This window comes from Cyphomyrmex costatus, unplaced genomic scaffold (genome assembly GCF_001594065.2).
Source record: "Cyphomyrmex costatus isolate MS0001 unplaced genomic scaffold, Ccosl1.0 scaffold158, whole genome shotgun sequence".
In the NCBI taxonomy this organism is placed as follows: Eukaryota; Metazoa; Arthropoda; class Insecta; order Hymenoptera; family Formicidae; genus Cyphomyrmex; species Cyphomyrmex costatus.
The window spans coordinates 179,581-202,516 of NW_017275587.1; the positions used below are offsets into that span (position 1 = coordinate 179,581).

At 32.1% G+C, this 22,936-nt stretch overlaps 1 protein-coding gene across 1 annotated transcript in view; it reads left to right on the plus strand.

The window, feature by feature from the left end:
- LOC108771395 (adenylate cyclase type 6) overlaps nt 1-21,607 on the plus strand; it is a 91,693-nt gene extending 70,086 nt beyond the window's left edge. Inside the window, exons 7-22 of the mRNA XM_018536668.1 lie at nt 2,907-3,028; nt 4,566-4,658; nt 6,887-7,033; nt 8,179-8,337; nt 8,614-8,862; nt 9,309-9,468; nt 10,170-10,267; nt 10,532-10,616; nt 11,673-11,789; nt 13,847-13,993; nt 14,650-14,888; nt 15,381-15,519; nt 17,949-18,168; nt 18,693-18,841; nt 19,279-19,611; nt 21,573-21,607. Coding sequence (XP_018392170.1) covers nt 2,907-3,028; nt 4,566-4,658; nt 6,887-7,033; nt 8,179-8,337; nt 8,614-8,862; nt 9,309-9,468; nt 10,170-10,267; nt 10,532-10,616; nt 11,673-11,789; nt 13,847-13,993; nt 14,650-14,888; nt 15,381-15,519; nt 17,949-18,168; nt 18,693-18,841; nt 19,279-19,608 — 2,454 coding nt within the window. The 3' untranslated portion in view covers nt 19,609-19,611; nt 21,573-21,607. The remainder of the gene's footprint in view (nt 1-2,906; nt 3,029-4,565; nt 4,659-6,886; nt 7,034-8,178; nt 8,338-8,613; nt 8,863-9,308; nt 9,469-10,169; nt 10,268-10,531; nt 10,617-11,672; nt 11,790-13,846; nt 13,994-14,649; nt 14,889-15,380; nt 15,520-17,948; nt 18,169-18,692; nt 18,842-19,278; nt 19,612-21,572) is intronic.
- Nucleotides 21,608-22,936: the final 1,329 nt, after the last annotated feature.

A 22,936-nucleotide genomic window follows, 5' to 3' on the forward strand; every position in this document is an offset into this window, starting at 1 on the left:
AAAAAAAAAAAAAAACATTTTTTTTCGCCAGCCTCATTTTGTAGTAGAGATGAGCGATAGTTTTTTAAATATTCTTATTGATTTCGTTGTGAAGTATACAATATAGCGTAACTAATATAAGCAGCACTGTGCTAAATGTTTTTATGTGTCACACATCGAAAGAGCTTAAAATATTGCCGTTGTATGACAAGGATCACAATTAAAATTACAATTTATTTCCAGCATGGTACAAAAATAACGGAAACCGAAATAATCGCCGACAGGCTGCGAAGTCTATTAAAGTCCATTAAAGATAAAGTCTTATCGTACATCTCTCGCTCATAATCACGCCACCGCACTGTCGTGACGAGAGAGGCTTTATACTATTAATCAGAAATCCGTGAACAGTTGTGATATCAATCGGCTATTGTTCACGCTTACACTCAATCGCCCACGGTTTATCCCGCATATCCAACACATCGCCATTGAAGTACGACATCGAACGTGTGGGATATGCGTTTAACAGCGACGAACATGTACCGAAATGCTGATGTCTCGTCTCTCTCTCTGATAACCGAGAACCGCTTCAATCACCAATAACGACAAAGCAGTTCACATTTGCGCACTGCAGAAGCAGCAATAACAAGAATAATGAGACGCTATTGCGGAAAAAGGAAAACCAAATAATATACTTGTGCAAATGTTATTGTCTCATGTATATTTCATGTAAATTTCTGTGCTCATTGACCGAACACGATACGCAATAACGATTTGATTATTCTTTTACTTTTATAAATATACGGAGAGGACGGTTTTGTTGAAGTAGGCTAGAAATTTGGCTAGACGGAGATCTGAAAATAATTTTCTTGGACCAGCGAAATAATTATGTAGAACACTCGAACTTGCTAGAATAGCAAAACTTTTAGAAGCATCATTCGTCATGCTCGAAAATCGTACAATCAAACAGTACAACACAAAATTACATTCAGGTCTAGTATCTATTTAGGCAAAATTTTAGACACTTCCATAAATTTTCCTTGTGTAACAGTTTATTCTCTTCAATCTAAATTAATGTTAATAAATAATCTAATTTAATATTGTAAAACAAAATACAAATTATTTCGTTTTTTTTATCCCTTCTTAATCTCAATTTTGAAAAGAACAAAAAATCACAATTATTAAACTTAAAAGTAGCCGATACTGAAGAAATCAATATTGAAGACATGAACTCAGAGAAGGATGTCAAAAATAGCTCTCTGAGATTTCCGGAATTAAAAATGCATTTCTAATTCACAAATGCAATTCTCTTCAACCGAAATATCATTCATTTAATTCCACTTAGATTTAGTCGATTTAGACAAATGATAACACCAATTAAAGTGATCCTCTATTTGTATTTAACGTGTTTCTCGTAGTGAACATTCTCGATTCCTAATCGCTTGTTACTTATACTCGTATATCATCGACGAGACAAGCGCGTGGCAGCACGATAAAAATAATTGTGACGCTATAGAATCGGAATCGAACAACGACGTGTCTATATTATACGTGGGCTTGCACATCGCGATGCAGATTCTAAAAGCGCACACAACTATGTCCGCGCGTATCGACCATCAATGCGAAGTTTGTCGAACGCGCTGTCGACTTCGCCTGCACTTGAGAGGTTCTCACGATGTTGACGAGTTCCACGTTTCGAACAATATACGCCGCTTGATGCATGTTTCTCGCGCACGTGTGTGTTAACCGAGGCCGTGTCAGTTTGATGTACATGATCCCCACGGAATAGCAAAGATTACCAGCTATCGGAAGGCTGACTCTTCCGTTTTAGTTCGTGATACCGCGGTGGTTTTCAATCGACAATCGTGGGAACATCCGTGAGCGCGCGCAATATGCTGCTTTCCGCGATACTTAATGTAAGATTTCGCGAAAATCTCGGGACTTCGTACATTAAGAAATACTGTGAAAGTAAATAAGTTTAGTGCAACTAAACGTTGCGTTAAAATTTTGAAAATGTAAAATTCACTTTAATTCAAATAATTGCATTTATAGGTACATTTCAAATCAGATTTATTATTTAATCACACACATAATATATGCGTTTAGTTTATAATAATTCTTTTCATTTTTCGATTATTTCCAAAAATGTATAGTATCAGAAAATACACGACAGATCAATCATGCATTTGGAAAGTATACGGTTAAACTTAAGGAAAGTTCCGACGTACCATATGAATATACCTATGTATGCACGTAACAAGCGTGCACGTGCACCTACAGTAGATTAATAGAGCATAGTAGTTATTGAATAACACTTTAGCTCTTATGCCTATATTAACCTGCATGTCCCCCCAAGCTGGCCTATCCATTATAATCCTTCACAAAGGAGGATGCTTTGAGGATATGAGATCCATTCCAATAGATTAATTTAATAACATTGCTATTAATCCATTACCATATACATAAGAATTTGTTTGGCATACATAGTATACTGATAAATCTAAGAAAATGTTCACTTACTTTAAATTATGCTACTTAAAGTAATTATATTTCGTTAACATCGCAAGAATATACTATAAACTGTATCATGTAATTGACGAGATATGTATTATAGAGAGAGGAGAGAGAGAGAGGAGTAAAATTAATTAAAGAAAATTACATTTTAATCGTTATACGTAATGACAAATTAATACATTGTATATGTAATTTCATTTTTTTGTATGTTTTACTTTTTGAAAATATATTATACTTATTGTATAAATAATAATATAATAAAATATAATCTAATATATTTATAGAATTTAACTTCTACTCTTTAATTTACTTTTATTATAGTTTTTATGTATTTTATTATCTATCTGTTCATTTCAAATATTTTTAAGCCAAGTGTAACAGTATCTCCATAACGTTAACTATTACTTATTTTTCAGGAGAGGCTTTTGCTTAGCGTATTACCAAGGCATGTCGCCATGGAGATGAAAGCCGATATAGCCGGAAAGCCGAAGGACACGATGTTTCATAAAATTTATATTCAAAGACACGAGAACGTCAGGTATGTGATGCCAATGGTCCGCGAACAAATAGCAGCCACTTAAAACGCGCACCTTAAAAAGAACCAAAGTCTCATTTGGAAAATGCCACTTTGACATTTTGCAAATGAGACCCAGTTTCACTTTGTTATTAAGCTCAAAAGAATTTGCATAACTATTTTATACATTATGTCCACTATGCATGCTTGCTACTTAAACTGAAATTCACAGCAGATTAAACCTTATAATCCTTGCTTGCGGCTTTTTACGCTGTACATCGTAAAATTTACATTTTTTTAGAATTCGTCTGATATATAAAGTATCTCTACATTTGATCAAACGCAGTTAATTATATTTCACAAATCAAAGCACGTACACAGAAAGAACAGTTTTACTAGAGTTTTTGAAAATTTATAGTTAGAAATGTAGGACTGAAAATAATTTTGTTGGATTATCAAAATACGCAATGATTATGTAGGACACTCAAACTGGTTGCTAGAATGTCAAAATTTTTGCAATGTGTACTTGAATATTCTATATAATTATTTCGATAATCTAACAACATTTTTTTCAGATCCACCTAAACTTTTAAATACACTATGGAAAGAAATTTTTCATTTAAATAAATTAATTGTTTATTTAATTAAATTAATTTTATTGACTTTATTTCTTTCGTTGGAGAATGTATGTATTCAATACCCGTTTTTACCAATGTAGATTAAGTTTAATTCTTGATTCAACTTGCTTTTTATCTTTTTCTAACTTTAAAGAGTAAACTCTCTTACTCTCTTTTTTTTTCTAGTTCTAAAAATTAGAAAAGTGCAAAGAGTAAATTAAACCGAAATTGAAGTTAGTCTATAATACAATACATTGGTAAAAATAAACGTAAGTCAAATATATTTGACTTAAATACGTAGTGTTCTTAAAGGAAAGATAAGCTAAATTGATTCAGCCACATGAATAATATTTTTCTCATTGCATCTATTTCAGCAAAATCATTCTTTTCGCGCATTTTACTACAATTTATATTTTACATCAATATTATACACTATTGTATCAATGAGGTTATTATAGTATTACGAAGAATTATACACTATCGTGAGCGCATTATGCAACATGTATGAGAGATGATATGCTTGATCGTCTCAGAATACACTCACGCCAGATGCTTCAAACTTGACGATTTATCATGGTACAGTGCACGCAACATGATAAGCACACGTGGTTGCATAGAGAGAATTCTAGATTGGTTTGAAGTGGGTTGAGAGATGTTACATCCAATCTCTCGCATCAGACGTCTCACCAAGCTCAGATCAATCTAACTTAATTCGCAAAGAGCAAATGTCATGTTCATTTAACTTGACGAAGTTACCGCGAACTTGTGACAATTTTTCGTTCTCTAGTTTCCCCTTTCCCAAATGTTTAACGCGACATATTCCCGTTTGAGGTAAAGTAATTACAGAATTGCTGACAAAGTGCTTATTTAGAAACTGTTTGTATCGAAATTAATTTGAAAATTAACTTAATTAAAATAACTGGCTTTATTATTGAACATTTCAGCATTTTGTTCGCCGATATCTGTGGATTTACCTCGCTCTCCGATCAATGCACTGCCGAAGAGCTCGTCAGATTGCTCAACGAACTTTTTGCACGGTAAGAAACGATGATAAAGTGAAAAAAATATTTTTAATATTTAATCTATAAAAAATATACAATAAAATCAACGTATATTAAGATGAATAAAATTTTAAGTATACAGTCGATAAATCTCAAGAAACTCGCCAAGCTATTCTGTCACAATCATGCGTTCAAATTCTCGTTTCTATTTTTATTTACTATTCAGAAAACGTTTAGAAGCATAGCGGATTATTATGTCCACGATATATGGTACATATATTTCCACCTGTTCGACTCGATCAAAACATCAATTTCTTTCAGTTTCCTTCTCTCAATGCAATCCTGTTGTCTCTTGAATCTTGCAAATATTCTTGTTCCTCCGACTAACACAGAATCTTTTGTACATCAGCGAATATAAATCCCTTTTAAAATCTCGCGGACAGACTACGCTTTGTCAGTTTGACAGTAAAATGTATTTGCAAACCACGTATACGTTATCGTAAAACTAAATTAATATATAGGTATATATAATATTAAAAACTTTTCTTGATTATTTTTACTTACAGATAGGTAAATTTGATGCTGGACTTCAATAATATAAAGTATTCTTAAATTCATAAAAAAATTATATTAATAAAATAATATTTTATAAACACATTAAATCAATTTTTACGTCTATATTTATTAAAGCTTCGCTCTTTATCTCTAATGAACATTGTCATCTGCGTTTGTATCAAGAGTTTCTGAACCCTCTTAACTCTTAAAGCTTTGCTCGTATTTCTTATGTTCTACGAACGCTCGAAAAGTCTTTTGACAGCTATGGATTTCGCATCTCTAGTGACTTTCCGGGTCAATAGGGTGTACTCATCCTACCACCAAGAAGGATTTGCTAAGAGGTCATAAAGGCTGCTTTCATTCCCCGCGATGATGCCAGCTTTCATATATCACTACAGCCAAGATCACTTTCCGGGATTCTGCGAATGTAACACTTTCATCTCTATGAGAGAAGACAGAAATCCCTTTCAACAAAATGCTCAAAAAAGAAAATGAACACAAAAGATCAACGTGTAAATATCGTTGAACGTCCGTGAAAAATATGGCATGACAATTCCGCGATCTGATATCATTAAGAAATTATATCCTGGAACTAGACAAATCGAATTAGTAAACTAACCATCGAATATGCAAAATGTATTTGTCAAATACGTATATTTTGTGTAGTGCTTAAGCAGATTTTCAATATATCAATATTAAAATGGACTACTCTATCATATTACATTTCAAAGACTTAATGATAATGCGTTAATAATTGAGTGATTTAATTACTATTCGAATCGTATGTACGCAACTCTATTGGGACAGTTATTTCCTAGGTATCATACTAAACTAGATTAACATAATACACGTTACGCATTATGGGGATTTGGGTACGCGTGAAATATTAATATCGCCCTTCTGGTGCTCTGAATTAATTTCGTATAATATGCACCGCGCGAAACGCGACGTTACTGAATATCTAATCTGAATAAACCGATTATCTCACGGTTTATTAGTGTCCTTACTTTTGTTGACGCGTCATCTCTCTGTCGTTTCTAGTTAATTTAATACGGTATCGCATTTACCTCACATAATTCTGTTCAGTGTCAATGTCAAAAAGGGATAGTAATAACATTAAATATTTAGCTATAAATTAAGCTAAAACTATAGTAAAGAAAATCAACAACAAAATATATATGTTTAATAAAAATAGAAAAGTTGCATAGAACGTGCCTACGTCCTAATAAATATTAGTAGATTAACATGCAGCGTCCAAATGATTCTCATTAAGTTGGTGTTAATATCAAAATGCTGTGGATTTAACGCACCATGTAAGTCTTAAAATCCACACCATGATGATATTAATACCAGAGGTCATTCCTGTTAATATTAACATTAATAAGTAATGAGAATTATATAGATCGCATGGTGTAAATCTACACCGATATTTTTCATAGTATAAGTATAGGAAAATATTACAAAAGTTGCATGGAGTGTGGAATTACACGAGGGAAAATAGCGGGTATTTCTATACTTAAATTGTGTGTTACGAAAACTGTTATTACGAAAATGATTTCCGCAAAAGTTACTTTGATTTCGAAAGCCAAACATCTGCATAATATTTCCACGAGAAAAGCATTCCTCTCTGAGGCAAAACTTCATATTCGATAGTTAGATTTTCTTGATATCGTAAATCGTTACATTGAATTTTCATAAATATCCCGCAGGTTTGACAGGTTAGCTGCTGAGCACCACTGCCTCAGGATAAAGCTTCTCGGAGACTGTTATTATTGCGTTTCTGGACTTCCAGAGCCACGGCCAGATCACGCTCACTGTTGCGTAGAAATGGGATTGGACATGATCGATGCAATAACGTAAGTCCATACGTTCCTTCATTTCTCACGCAATAGCATCTCGTCGAGCTTTTATTATATATTTTGTTGTCAAAAAACAATATTGTTTTATATACATGTCGCTTTTTAAAACTAATATATGTATGATAATTAAGCTAAAGCATAATCGAGATCTATGTCATGTTTCAAAATGTATCTACATTAAAAATTATAAAATTCCAAAATAAATCTATCACGTGTTCCATCAGTAACATCAAAGATCCATGTAATACTTCTTATCCTCATATAGTTCGTTTGATAACGTACAAAGGAAACATAAAATAAAAATAGCTGAAGATAGAATCTCAAAAGCTGCCGAGGGGAAGATAGATAAATATAAAGAGAAGAAGAGCGAGGGAAATAAAAAAGGATAAAAGAAACATGAACTAGCAGATCAAAGTAACATCCGAGCAATAAAGATGCTTTCGTTTAGATCCACGAAACAACCACAGAACTTCCGACGAAGTTGTATCCGTGCGCTACATATCCCATATTTGGTTCGTTTCGTGTTTTCATAAAATGCGTTTTGTCAAAGAGAAGATTTCCTCGGAGAGCGCGATATGTATGCTCGACTGGGGTCAATTCGCGTCGTTATGAAAGACTCCTGCGGTATCCACAAGTCATTGCCGGTGGATAAATTCCTCACGAGTGGTTAAATTTCAATTCGATAATCTTGATGGCCATAAGCTTAAACTTCGCCATAAGTTTCTCTTGGTTGAACTTGCCGGGAATCTGTTTCATCCGCGATCAGAACAGTTTCCCGCGTGCAAAATTTAACGTTCGTTTTAAAGTATACTTATGCGATAAATTTCACGAAAAAACGCGGAAAAACCACGTACAAAAAAAAATTGAAGAGCAATTATTGTTATTGCTTTAGCCGAGAAAGTTAACATTTATATGTATATATTTATCACTCATAAACGTTTTCTTCTTCAGTTCATTAATAACGAGAGTACTCTATAACTTTTCCAATAGTTGGGGGCTTTGAATACTGAAGTAATCACTGAGTACACTTAATGGCAAAAAGTTTGTTCGTTTGTTGTCGCAAACTCGCAAGATAGTTACTCATCTGTTACACGGCCTGATGATAGGAGAAACAATAAATTCTCACGTCCGTATCTTCGTAGATTGGTTCGCGAGGTAATGGCCGTAAACGTGAATATGAGAGTCGGTATCCATACAGGCCGGGTTCACTGTGGGGTTCTCGGTCTGAGAAAATGGCAGTTTGATGTTTGGAGCAACGACGTGACCCTAGCCAATTACATGGAAAGCGGAGGTATACCCGGGTGAGTACAAACAATATTGCTCGAGGTTTGTTAGCCCTTAACTGACTTGTCCTCTCTTCGAGTTAGTTTCGATTGACGTCGATAAATTACGTCGATATACCCGCATAATTTCTGCTCGTTTTACTCAGATTCGTATAAAACTTTTCGGTCCCTTAAGTGCGTAATTTTAAATAAAAAAATCATAACGCAAACAAATTATTCTTGTTAAAAGGATACTTTCTTATATCGGGTCGTTTGACAAAGTTAATAGTTAATAAAAGGTATGATGTTTCACAGACGTGTGCACATCACGAAAGAGACTTTAGATTGCTTGGGCGAGTATTACGAAGTCGAGGAAGGTCACGGGGGTGAGAGGAATGCGTACTTAAAGGACCATAATATCAGAACCTATTTGATTGTCCCGGGAGACACATTTAAGGGTAACATAACTAATTCTGGAATGCGAAAAACTTTCCCGGCTAACAGTAATGTATCCAAAGAAATGAGAGTTATGGGTCATGGTTCGCAACATGGAAAACAAACCAAGTAAGAGAGAGTTCCTATTGCTGCTTAATTTCTTAATCTTTTTAATTAAAACGATATCAGTTTTATCATTTAAATAATGTCCGAAAATTGCCAACGTACATTACAAAATACTCAAATGTTACATAATTTTGTAGTAAAATGTAAGATTACTTTTTCATAGATTAAAAAACAATCATAACTATTATATTTCCATATTACTGCATCTATTATATATTTCTAATTTACAAACAAATAATGTATCATAAGATAAATCAATTCATACTAAAAAATAAGTGAGAAATAAATAAAAATTGTACTTGTATCGTAATAATAAGAGTCGATGAAAATAATTAACTCGTAATAAATATTATATTAGAATAATTTATATTACAGATGAAAATTATCGAGTAAACTTTAGTAGGTAATACTTTTTAATTGGATAATATTTAATGCATATGTTTCAATAGATTAGGCTTCGGTGAAACCATCGAGGGCGAAAAAGATCCTGAAGATGAGGTGAATGAATATCTAATGAGAGCGATAGATGCTAGAAGTATAGATCGGTTAAGAGCGGAGCATTGTACGCCGTTTATATTAACGTTTCGAAGACCGGATGTCGAAGAAAAGGTAACAAATTAAACAAGTAATATACTTAAAGACAAAGTGGACTTAAAAACAAAATAAATTATCGTAATATATATTGAATTTGTTATGAAACAATTACAATTATAAATTTATTTCGTCTAATAGCTCAATAATTTTTGAATAGTTTTATATTATTTGATAAAAATAAATTTTAATATAAAAAAAATTGTAATTTTATTTCACGTAAGTATGAATTAACGCGATAGCGTTTATTAAAATAATTATCAAACTTCTGTCTAATATAAAATTTTTTTTATTAAACATTTTTTTTTATAAATGATCTCTTTCTCGGATTTAGAAAGATTTAATTAAATTAATAATAATATAGGCGAGAGAAATACGAGGTTTAATTACGTACTGAACTGTCCATGTATACAATTGAGTGTGACCAAACTATGCAGTAATTCATGTTAACAGAAGATCATTTAAATATAATTTTGGTTAATTTGCTTAAACGTGTATTTGAGTTATTCCGGATTCCATGATCAAACTGTGTCAGTGATTGAACAGAATTGTGTCGTCATTGATTGAGCAAAATTTTACATCAAATTTGTCCACAAAATTGTCCAACCATTATTATTAACAATGATTAAAAGCACTGCATCCATTTGCAGTAGACATCTCATACGGAAATGTGTAGAAGCAATACGCGATATTGCAATTGTATTAATAACCTGTTGCAGTACTCGCGCGAGAGAGATAGGATGCTCTCGGCTTATTTTGTGTGCTCCGGTTTCGTCTACATGGTCGTTGTGGTTGCAATAGCCATCACCCTCGCCGGGTAAATATACGTATCAATAAATCCTACCTTCTATATAGCGACAGTGGTATCTTCCTTTTACTATACTCTCGAGACCCGATGCCTAAGATACTCGTACTTTACTGACACCGAATTGTCCTTCGTTCTAATATTTATGGGTACTTTTGCGAAAATCGTTTTATAAGTTAGCGTAAGAGACGACATAAACCTAACGACATTCGAAAAATTTTTTACAAAACTAGCTCGTGAAAAAACGCGTTAAAAATGTCCCTTTTGTCTTCCTAGGAGCATATATTTCTACATTTGCACGGCGATTAGTGTACTGGTGATAGCCCTAGTCAATGGCATTTTATTGGCGGAAAAAAACGAGGTAAGAACTCACAGATGTAACACACTAAAAAAGAATACTAAAATTTAATAAATATTGGTTCGAGTACATTGAAAAAAATGTTTGGTTAAATATGAACGAACCCGAAGAACTTGATTATTTAATTTAACTATCATTTTTTTATTGAGAATAAATATTCATTTGCTGTAAGTAAATGTTTATGTTCAAAGAAATATGTATGTATTACAATTTAGTAAATTTTTTAAATGTATATTCTCTTGAACGAATATATGAATTTTCTCGCTTCCCTCGGGATCTCAAGACTACATAATAACATTAGTAATAGCAATTGTCTTTTTTTCACCTCGTGGCCATTACACAAAATCGTACATCACAAACGCAATTTTAAAAAATCATGTGATACGTACGTTGAGTCGATGACAAAACTCTCTGTAAAAGAGCCACTTTTTTTTTACCCTGACCAGGTGGCAAGCTTCCAGGTCACTGCCGAAACCAGCGATTCTGGTCACAGCACGGCCATTAATCTCTCCCGATGATCTCGGGAATTGTAGCCTTTAATTATCCTGTTATTTAATTAGTAGTCTAAAAGCAAGCAAGTCTTATAAGGACAAAAGCACACGATAGAAGAAACATTGTTGTCAACTAACATTGTGTCATTTATAAAAAAAACAATTAAAATGGCTCTCTAAATTTTGTGAAGTAAAATTTCACTCCAAAAGAATTAAAATGCTGCTACTATATTGAAAAAGAATGAAAGATTTCCACTCTTGAATAAGAATGGTCGATTTACACTTTTTTGGAGTAAGGATTTACTTCGCAAAAAAGGAATAAGATTTCTTTCCTTTAGAATGAATCTCTCTTTAAAAAAAATCTGCCACTCTTATTCAAGAGTACAAATTTTTTACTCTTTTTTAATAGTGACAGTATTTTATCACTTTCGAAGTTAGATTTCACTTTAAGAAATTTAGAGTGTGTCGTATTCATTTGTACGATTACAAACATTGCCATGAATTTTCCATAAATGATACAACACTCAACTAATACCGCTCTTGCAACAAAATTGTACGTGTTTTATAGAGGGTGCCAAAATGGGTGAGAAGCATGGCGTTACAGATCTTTGAGAATCGTATCATCGCGCAAAGTATCGCATCCATCGTTGTGTTTCTAACGTTCATCACGGTATTATCGCCGCTGGTGAGTAATCGAAGTTTCATGCAGCTATTGTTTATTTGTTATGTTAAAGTACGCTATCTAAACACATTTCGTGCTTCACGATAACAATAACTTCTTTAGATATTGATATATGTAAAAAATTTGTATTAGTTTATTTTTTAGATTATTAAAAGCAACGAAAATCAAAACTTAAAAAATATTCAAGCTGACATAGATGTATCATTTAAAAAAATTCAATAATTAAAAAATTTTTATATTTGGGAAACCGAAGATATAAAATCCAGGAGATGTAAAATCCATTAGTCCTATAAGACACATTAATCATGTAATATTAAATCGATGATTTATTCGCGAATAAAGCTTTCAGCAAATGCTTTCCTCTCTCTCTTTCTCTCTCATTTTCAATTTTTTAATCCAATAATCGGTCTCACCATTTGCTTCGGAAAACTCATATCAAAACTATATAGGGACATAAATTAGAGTTCGCCGTGCCAAAACTTTAGGCGATAAATCGAACACGAGTATCGATATCGTGATTAATCATAAACGCTGCGGAATAATAAAGTTACCATGGACGTTTGCAATTGAATCAGAAACGGATGGAAAAAATATCGACGAAATGTGCATTTACTTCAAGCGATTGAATGTTTTGAATTCTCGTAGTAAAATAGCAAATAACAGCCGGATTTTTGGATTACATTTCCGAAAACATTCAACGTTCGATTTTTATGAATTTTGGCAGAAACATTCTAAATGATGTCAAATGAATACTCTTAATAGATCTTGCCGTATATCTTTTTAGCTTGGTAAAAAATAAAAAAAATTAAGAGACAACATTACACGGTGTTCCCAAGCGGTCACCCATCCAAGTACTAACCGTGCTCAACGCTGCTTAACTTCAGTGATCGGACGAGAACTGGTGGTTTGAACGTGATTTGAACGTTGTCCGATTATCTTGGTTATTTGGGAAGGTTTTCTTTGGCTTTAGTAGTCCATCGTTTCCATAATGTTATTTTTTTATATAGTAATACAATATAAGCAATAATATATTGTTTACTTCCATATGAAAGTAATAGCTATTTTTTAAAATGAAATTGTATGATTTCTTTTACATATAATATGATTTCTTTAATTATTTTCCATATAAAGTATTAGAGTTATTAAAAAAAAAAGTTAATTGTTACACACAATCCTTAATAGATTTTGCCTTATACTTTTTAACTTGGTAAAAAATAAAAAAAATTAAGAGACAACATTACACGGTGTTCCCAAGCGGTCACCCATCCAAGTACTAACCGTGCTCAACGCTGCTTAACTTCAGTGATCGGACGAGAACTGGTGGTTTGAACGTGATTTGAACGTTGTCCGATTAGCTTGATTATTTCGGATGGTTTTCTTTGGCTTTAGTAGTCCATCGTTTTCATAATGTTACTTTTTATATAGTAATACAATAAGCAATAATATATTGTTTACTCTCATATGAAAGTAATAGCCATTTTTTTTTTAAATAAAATTGTATGATTTCTTTTACATATAATATGATTTCCCTAATTATTTTCCATATAAAGTATTAGAGTTATTAAAAAAAAAGTTAATCGTTACACACAATCCTTAATAGATTTTGCCGTATATCTTTTTAGCTTGGTAAAAAATAAAAAAAATTACGAGACAACATTACACGGTGTTCTCAAGCGGTCACCCATCCAAGTATGGATTTTTACTGACAAAGAAGTTTAATGCTGAAAACGTTTGAATAAAGTTATGTACCTTATTCAAGTATATTTGAGACATTAAACTTCTTTAGAATAAGTTATTACGTGTGGAAATTCATGCGCTCCTAGGGAAAGAGGTGGGATGGAAGTCGCTTCGCGTGGAAGTCGCGCGCTTCTGAATTTCTATTTTATTCATACATTTTTGGTATTAAACGTCTTTGTCGGTAAAAATCCATTTAAGTTTTAAGGGCATTCATTTGACATCTAAATGATGATTTAGAGTATTTCTGCCAAAATTAATGACAATCGGGCGCTGAACATTTTCGGAAGTTCATCCTGATTTTTATCAATTTTTTCTCGCTGCAGATCACGCTGACCGGAAGTGAGGCTTGTATTAACAATAACTCGTTGCCTTTCGTCGAGGAATCGCCGGATGAGCATCCCAGCGTAATGAGAATACCGACGAGAAATATCGATGCTCCCGGCATCTGTGATTATATTCTTTTCTGTGACGTAAGTTACATATGATAGCGGCGTTAAATAGATAGACAATAGTTAATCAGGTGAATTCACTCGAATTCACGAAGCCGTGAAAGAAACATAGATAACAAGAGAAAATCAAAGGTACTTCAAAAAAAGATTACACTTGTGATCTCTTAACGACTGAAAAAGCTGTGCAAGTCTAATGAACACATAATCTTTTAATAAAATACTAGTATAATTCATGCAGAATTGATGTTAAATTTTATGCAATTAACTCTTCTGTTAACTCTTCTGTGCACGACTCTTCTTGTGCACTATTTTTCATCTTTTCGCTCTCTACCGTGTTCTAGAAGGTAAACGAGATAAAATCTATGCAAAACTGTTTTTTGTTATTAAAATGGAGTTTTTGAAACATCATAAAGAAGTTTACACAAAAATATAAAAATGTTTACTGTTTAAAATTTAATATAAATAACCGGATATCCTTATGCATTGACGGAAAAGTTAAAATAATTACAAATTTAAAAAATTGTTATATTGTAATTAAGGAACGTATTCGTCGTTCTCGTACGTTATTCCGTAATTCCGTGACGTTAATAGAGGACTTTTAGTACGGACGTGATATAGAGAGTAATTTTCACGAAACTACAAGAATTCACAGACTGACATTTCGCGACTGATTACAGTTGTTTCCGGTTCTGGTGATGCTGGTGATGGTAACCTGCGCGGTGTATCAGATCCTAACGTCAGTCTTTAAAGTAGCCGTATTGAGCATTGTTGTGGCTTGTTATCTCGGGGTCAGCATTTACCAGGCACTAAACGAGGACGACGTAGAGCCCGCTGGAAGATGGTTGGCGGGTGTACTAGTGGTTTTCTTCATGGCCTGCCTAGTGGCACACTCCCAGCACACAGAGGCGACCTACAGGTCAAACATTCGAACATGCTTACATCTTAAAATTTTGCTCTCAGAAACTTGCGCAATGTCAACTCGTAAATACATCCTCAATTCGAACGTCAGAAACCTTTAAGGCCTTTGTAGAATTTCCCACAAAAGCCTTCATCTCGTCGCGAATGGACACATAAACTGATTTTTGCAGAATAATTTCATAGTCGAAATATGAGCTACATGTATAGTATATGCAAATAATATTTCATGTATATATTGACATTGAAACTTAATTAAAGCAAATATGTTTTACTGCTAAAAAGATACGTATTATTGTTACGTGTAAATTTATGAAAGTTTGCCAATTACAATTATATGTATTAAAAAATACGTGACATGACACATATCAGAAATTGTAGAACGCACAAGTCAATATATTTCATAAAGTATAAAAAACGTGACATAATTTGTTAAGATACTTTTTATGACAGATATAGACGAAGACTATTGACATACATTGTGTACCAACAGATTGGATTTCCTGTGGAAGTTGCAAGCGACCGAGGAGAAGGAGGAAATGGAACACTTGAAGGCCTACAACCAGAAACTGCTCGCAAATATACTTCCGGAACACGTAGCCGCTCATTTTCTGTCTACTGTCAATTCAGACGTAAGTTTTATCTAACAATGAGAAACAAATTCGAAGAAATCTTCCACAATAATTTTATAATTTTTTAAATACACTGAGCAAAACATTTAATAAATACTATTTATTATAATTACTATATATATAATTAATTATTATCATGTCACATACACACACAAATAATATTATGTTATCATTATGTCACACATTTTTATATTCAATAAAACAGCTTGAACGTCTTATAGAAAACCAATATATATTTGGCCCAATTACTGATCGATTCTTTTGTACTCTGGATACTTTGCGTAACAAATACTTGAGATACAATAGCAGGGAGACATAAAGACTGGGACACTCATAATAGCCAATAGGTACATTTCCTAACGAGAAATGATATATAATAGATTAAACAGCAATGTACAGCTATATAAAATGGATATATGAATTGTTAAATTTATAGTGTCAAATTATACCTAATTTAAATATAATTTTAACTATTTATATGTTATATATTGTTGCTTCTATTTAATATATTGTTATTTTAACAATGGAATTAAATAATTTAACTAACAAGAAAATGAATTAAATTAAAAATTTAAATTGTAATTTATTTCGTCGGGGACGAAACGCCAACATTACGTGATAGTCTTCGCAATATATTAGAATAAAAAAATTAAAGATTTTAACGAATTTTTTTATGGCTCGTAGCCCTGTTCTCTTATTGGTTTTGAATTAAATTAAATTTAAATTTAGTTTATTATTTATTAACGATAAATGTAGATATATGTTAATGTGGATGTCGTTTATCTCAAAACTAACCGTGTGAATGGATTGATTTACATTTAACACACACACATATACAACAGAAGTTAAAAATAACAAAATATTATTTAACTTAAAGGATTGGCTTACTATTATTCCTTTGATATATCTAACAATATATAAAACAAAGTTTTATCGTATATTTTAAAGTTTATCTTAATAGAGTTAATTGAGTTTCAACTTTCTTAGAAACTTCGTGACAGCGTTTTCATAAAAGCAATACTTATTTCTTTGTTTTTCTATTCCTTCTTTTTCTAATTAAATCACAAATATATTAATCATTAATGCTAAACAATTTTTATAATATAACACTTCTTGACTGTTGTGTATAAAGCTCACTTCGGTAATGTCAAATGTTTATAATTTAAGTAGTGGCGTAGTGAGAAAAATGTTTCGGGAGGAGCTGTAGTTCTCTTAAATGTTCTTTTTTATACTAGTGACACATTTGGTAAGCATAAACAAAAAAAAGTCTCGTTCAAAACGTTAAATAAAAATGTAATTAATGTTGATTTATATAACATTTTGTAAATCGATTTGATCACATTAGTCGCCAATTTGTTATAAAGCGTTTCGAAAATTTTGGAATAGCTCTATAAGTCTCAAAATATGTCAAAGATTATAGTGTAGAAATTTGAATAATTAATATCCGGCCTAATAGTGTAGAAATTTGAATGATATTAATATCCGGCTGAGATTTCACGATTTGAAGTGCTGCCGTTCTCCCAACTCTTTGCAGTCGTACTAGCAGCAACATTTGTTCCCGTGTAATTTGTCAAATTTTTGTTTACATGCCAAATACAAAGGAAAATCAACAAAAATTAATGCAAATAGAAAGGGCGATGTAAGAGTCAAATAAAATTTCATTTAAAAATAATACAATATATAGAATATTTAAAAAATCAACAAATATATTTTTAATACATAATAAACGATATTTTTGCAATTAAATTAAATATGTGAGAACTATCTCAACAGGATTTAATTTCCTCTCTCAAAACAAATTGATATTTACGGCTCAACAATTTTTCACACATTCTTATGAAATTATTGAAATTATTCAGAATGGCTGCAGCCCTCACAGCCCCCTCCCCTTTGGCTACTGTAATTAAGAATTATTTTTAAAATTTAAAAATTTCATCACAATATTCTATACACGAATTATGAACCTCTGACAATTGATGTGTTAAATGTTAAACCATCCAATTTCTAGGTTCCAGGCTAAATTTCAATAGCATTTACCTATTTACCTAATTGTATTCTATCTATAATACATATTTATCTAATTTGTGTGTGTGTGTTGTTCTATCCAGAAGCAATTCTAAATTAAATGCACGAAATTAGATATCAACTAATGATGATAATAATAATGTTTATTGCAAATGTAAATATAGATTTCACAATGCCATTCTCAAAGTTCTAAATAATTAAAATAAACTATATATAAAAGTATATCAAAAGGATATCGACAGGTAATTAAAATGGGTAGAACAGTTAGTGTTTGACAATTAGTAGAACTGTTTATAAGTGACAAGACTAAATAAATAAGATTTTTGTAAAATATTAAAAAACCTATTTAAAAAAAAAAAATGGATTGAACAGACATGACTAAAATGATGTCGGTTGTTTCGCAGGAATTGTACCACGAACAATGCGACTTTGTATGCATTATGTTCGCCTCGATACCAAATTTTTCGGAGTTCTACGTAGAACTCGAAGCGAATAACGAGGGTGTGGAATGCCTCAGGCTTCTCAACGAAATCATTGCTGACTTCGACGAGTTACTCGCTGAGGAACAATTCAAATACATCGAGAAGATCAAGAGTACAGGTGCCACGTATATGGCCGCTTCAGGTATGTCTCTCATGGAGTCTCCATGGCATCTCTCCGCAACAATTCTTTAATTTATTATGATGTACCAAAAATTGTTTTTGCGCCATTAGCTTTTATATTACTCCAAAAAAGAACCGCACTGCATTTACAATTAATCGCTGAGTGTCGTTCAAAATTAATTGAATTAAATTTAATTATGTCTAGCCAGTTTAAAGACTCATACCATACAATAAATTGACAAGAGCATGATAAAATGTTTTATCTTCATTGCATATTTCAATAACTAACTTTTAATTTATCTATTTGTTATCATCACTGAATATCTTTCCAAATTAAATTTGTGTCCAAAATTCTCTGTTTTAATTCTGGTAACAGAGTTTTTCTAGTTCCACGAAGACAGATCTAATTTCCCACGGCCACTTGATTTTTCGCGCAATTTCCTAACAATTTCCTAACAACTCAAACTCGTTACTCGAATTAGGACACCGCGATCGGAACGATGTCGTCGCGCAAAAGTTCACTCTAGTCTCTTTTTGTTGCTTTAGGCCTAACAAAAAGCACCTGCGATATGCGGGATTTTAAGCACGTAGTCGCAATGGCGGATTACGCCCTGAGAATTCGCGAGCAGCTGGCCTACGTCAATGAACACAGCTTTAATAACTTCCGCATGCGTGTGGGCATCAATATCGGACCGGTAATATTGAATAATGTGGAACGAGCAATTTTGAATCGCTATACCATTATATGCTTTGTAAATAATCCGTAAATTACATTCAGTGCCGGAACGAGAGAGAAAATATATTAAAAACTTGTGTGATATAGCTCGAAAAAAATATCAATTTTAAATTAATTTAAAAAAATAAAAAATATATTTTATATTATACTTTCTTTCAAATTTTGATACGTCTTGAAAAAAATTGTTTGACATTAATTTTATTTCTTTTAATTTAAAAATGATTTAACTTTAAATATTTCAAAATCATATAGTTTTTCCGCGATATTTTCTCGTAATACGTCAAATTTTGATTATTTCATCCACATAGCACTTGAATTCAGTTGCGAGAAAGAAAATCGCAGCAAAGCTATCGAGGAATTCTCAAGAGAGAGAGACTCAATACGCGAATTGCGCAGGTGGTTGCCGGCGTGATCGGTGCCAGAAAACCGCAATACGATATCTGGGGCAACGCCGTGAACGTGGCCTCCAGGATGGATTCTACGGGCGTGTTAGACGGAATTCAAGTCACCCAGGAGGTTCGCGATATTCTGGTCACTAAAGGATATCCGCTCACGTGCCGCGGAACGATTCAAGTCAAAGGGAAGGGCAGTATGATAACTTACTTCCTGGACGGGCCGAGGGACAACACGAAATCTAATCAGATAGACATCGCTAAGACGAATTCCAATAACAACACCGATGCCATGGAGAATACAGTCATCAACAACAGCAGCGGGGCTATCTGATTGGTATTGCTTATTATACATTAATTCAATATTTAATATGTTAGTGTTCTTTTTTTAATCTACTTCTCTTTTAAAAGTGAAATTTATCATATAACGAGAGGTAAACAAAACTCTAATGATATAAATAATTCTATAATTTTCTCCTGAGTTCAAATGTCTTAATTAAATATTCACAACAAAATTATTTGGAGATATAAATAATAAGAGAGTACAAAAAGCATTGCTAAAATTTAAAAGATAAAAGTTTGTCTCATAGTTAGTCTTCGAAAATATACATTTCTATTCTGATCAATTTGCTGATTACGTATGATGCATGTTTGATGCAATTTACGTTATGGCATCACAATCGGCAGCATAATCTCGCGATAAATTTGGATTCGTGAAGGGAGAAGGTAAGCAAAGGGGGTTATTATCTTGGGCCAAGTAACAACCTGTAGTAATACATCGCGAATATCTATCTGAAATAGTCCGCAAATTGCTGCCAGAACATGCAAATATTTTACTTCATCGTGAGCTTCGCAACTATTTTAACTACTTTCAACTTTTTCAAATATACGTTAATCAGTAGTTTCAAAATTTCTTCGTACCTTCATATTTTTTGTACTATTCATGTAATGTATGCTATGTAAAATTTCATGTTATTAAAAAGTTGCAAAAGTATTTTACTTTCAAACATTTAATTTAAATTAATATTGTTTTATAGCAAAAGTCTTTTAATTTATTGGGTGAAAAAGTGACACTATTTTATTAGCTTTTCCTGAAGTTTTATCAGTTTCGATTTATTAAAATACATGAAGCGTTTGTTTAACTTGCAATGCTATTTATTTTTATGTCAATATTTCTTTCGATAAATATTAAAAAAGCAGTTTTACAAAGAAGTACTTACTGCTATCTATTAATATCTTTTTATCAAGATACTTTATATATTATTATTTATTATTTTATATTACGTCTACCGTTAAAAATGTTATCACCGTGATATAGCGCTATATCTTGTTAACATAAAAAGTCGTAACTACATCCAACTACGACAATTTGCTACAAAATTGAAACACTCCTATAGCTAGGGGATTGTTATATAACACTTTCAACCATGTCGTCGCATCAGATACGCGCTTACTGGTGAGGACACGTGCACAATCAGTTGCACAACGGACATTTATTTCATGAAAGCAGGCCTCGTTATCAAGAAAAATTTCCATTTTGTACGAAATGTTTCATATGCAAGAGAAAATTTTGTCTACATAATAACGTATAATATAAAGAGATAAAGCAGTTAAATTAACAAAAAAATTGATACTGTAAATAATTTCATGCCTGTTTCTACTAATATAGTTTAATTTTAATCTTGATTTATACTTAATTTTTCATTTTTTTTAGTCCTAAGAATTAAAACAAGAAGAATAAATTAAATCGTGAATTAATCAAACACTATACGTTTTAATAAATCGATTTACAATACTATCAAAATTGATAAAATTCTAAAAGTATCAATCTAACAATTAAGTATTACTTAATTATCACAAAACTAAAATCTTTTAATATGAAAATGTACGTATAATGATACCATAATATTTCTGCACTTTTACAATTTGCAAAATGATAATGAAAATTTAAATTATATCGCTCAGTCACGATGCGCAAAGTAACTGAATTAATTCTTCAAATAATTCGCAATTTGATCTTCTCTCATAAACGTGATCAAAGATTCAATTAATGAACAGTGTACCATAGAAAATTGAAACTTTCCACAAACTCAACATTAATTTCAGATTGCAAACAAATGTTTGAGAAAGTTAAAAAATTTCCGCCGAACATAGTGAATCATGTATTTTGTAAAGAATTTCTTGTAAATATATTCGTAGATGAAATTAAATTATCCTATTTCGTTTACTTATAAATCTTACGAAGTAATTGCTAGATTATTTTACTCAATCTCGTTAATGAATCGATAATATTGACAGGTGGGAATGCTCGAGCAAGAATTCTTGATGGACGACACGTTATATCAGCGATAGAAAGTATCAATTATTATTTCTCGCGTTATTTAAGATTCTTCTATGTACTCAAGTTCAAAAACGGCAATATAATCTCCAGGACACGTGTGCGCAAATTAAAGTCGTCGACTGCCGTCCATGAACGACTGCTGACGAACGGGATAATAGCGCCACTAGTTTTAAGTCTCAAGACAAACGAAGAATAATCGACAGGGAATAATCCTGGCATTTCGTTGCGGATTTTATGTGAATTACGTTTTTCGCTTCATCACACATGCCGACTTCTAAATTAATGAAGCCAGAAGAAATAAACGACCTTACAAACAAATTACTGAATAGTACAATCCAAAAGACAAATCAAATTAAGAAATTTTCCGTGAATTTAATTCACGATAAATATATGATTAAAAATTACTAGACATGACACTTATTTTAAACATTTCGAAAAATAAGGAACATCTATTAACAATGTTAATTAACATAGCAAGAAAAATGTAAGAACATTTTGATAGCGCAATTACTCCCCCCTCCTTTTATAACTTATAAACGTATAATCGGTTAAAACGTTCTTACTACTCATATTTAAGTCGTCTTATGCAAATCTGCTGTAATTACAGAAGTTTAGCAACTGCAATCATCAGCCAAATTCAAGTTAAATGTGCACCGAAATGCCGGATATTAGCGAAACATAAAGAGGGAAAAAATTCACCCTCCTGTACAATCGCCGTACTTAAATTATTCTTGAGCAATGCCTATAATGTATGTGATTGTGTGTTAGAAATCTTTAGTTCTGTCGAATGTTAATCTAAAGTTAATTAATGAGTTCTGCCATGATTATGTTTACGATAATCGATATCCGAAAAAATGTCGGCCAGAAATGTGTCAGCGGTAGGAAATTTCTTTCGAGGATGAGTACTTCGAGGATGTAGGCTTATTAATTAAGTGAAGTACATTATAAGTAACAAGTGTCAATTTTTATGTGTAAGCAAGTGTATATGCGCACAATTATTTCATAAATCCAGCTGAAGTTCCTCATAATTCCACATAATTTTTAATAATTTCCGATTCAATTGCGATACTAATTGTTCTCGCGATATGTCCAATCGTATTTCTAAATTCTTTCACATTGTGTTAGTTTTGTTGAATTCAAATTTTTTAAAGTTTCAACAAAATTGGAAAAGTTCTTTTTTTTTTTTAGTAATTTTTACATTACAGACAGTATTTAAAATCACACTTTGTCTACATTTCAAATAAGTGAAGATTTTAACTTAATAATGTGCTTTAACTGGACAAATATTTATTCTCGTGACAATAAGAACGCCGACATCCTC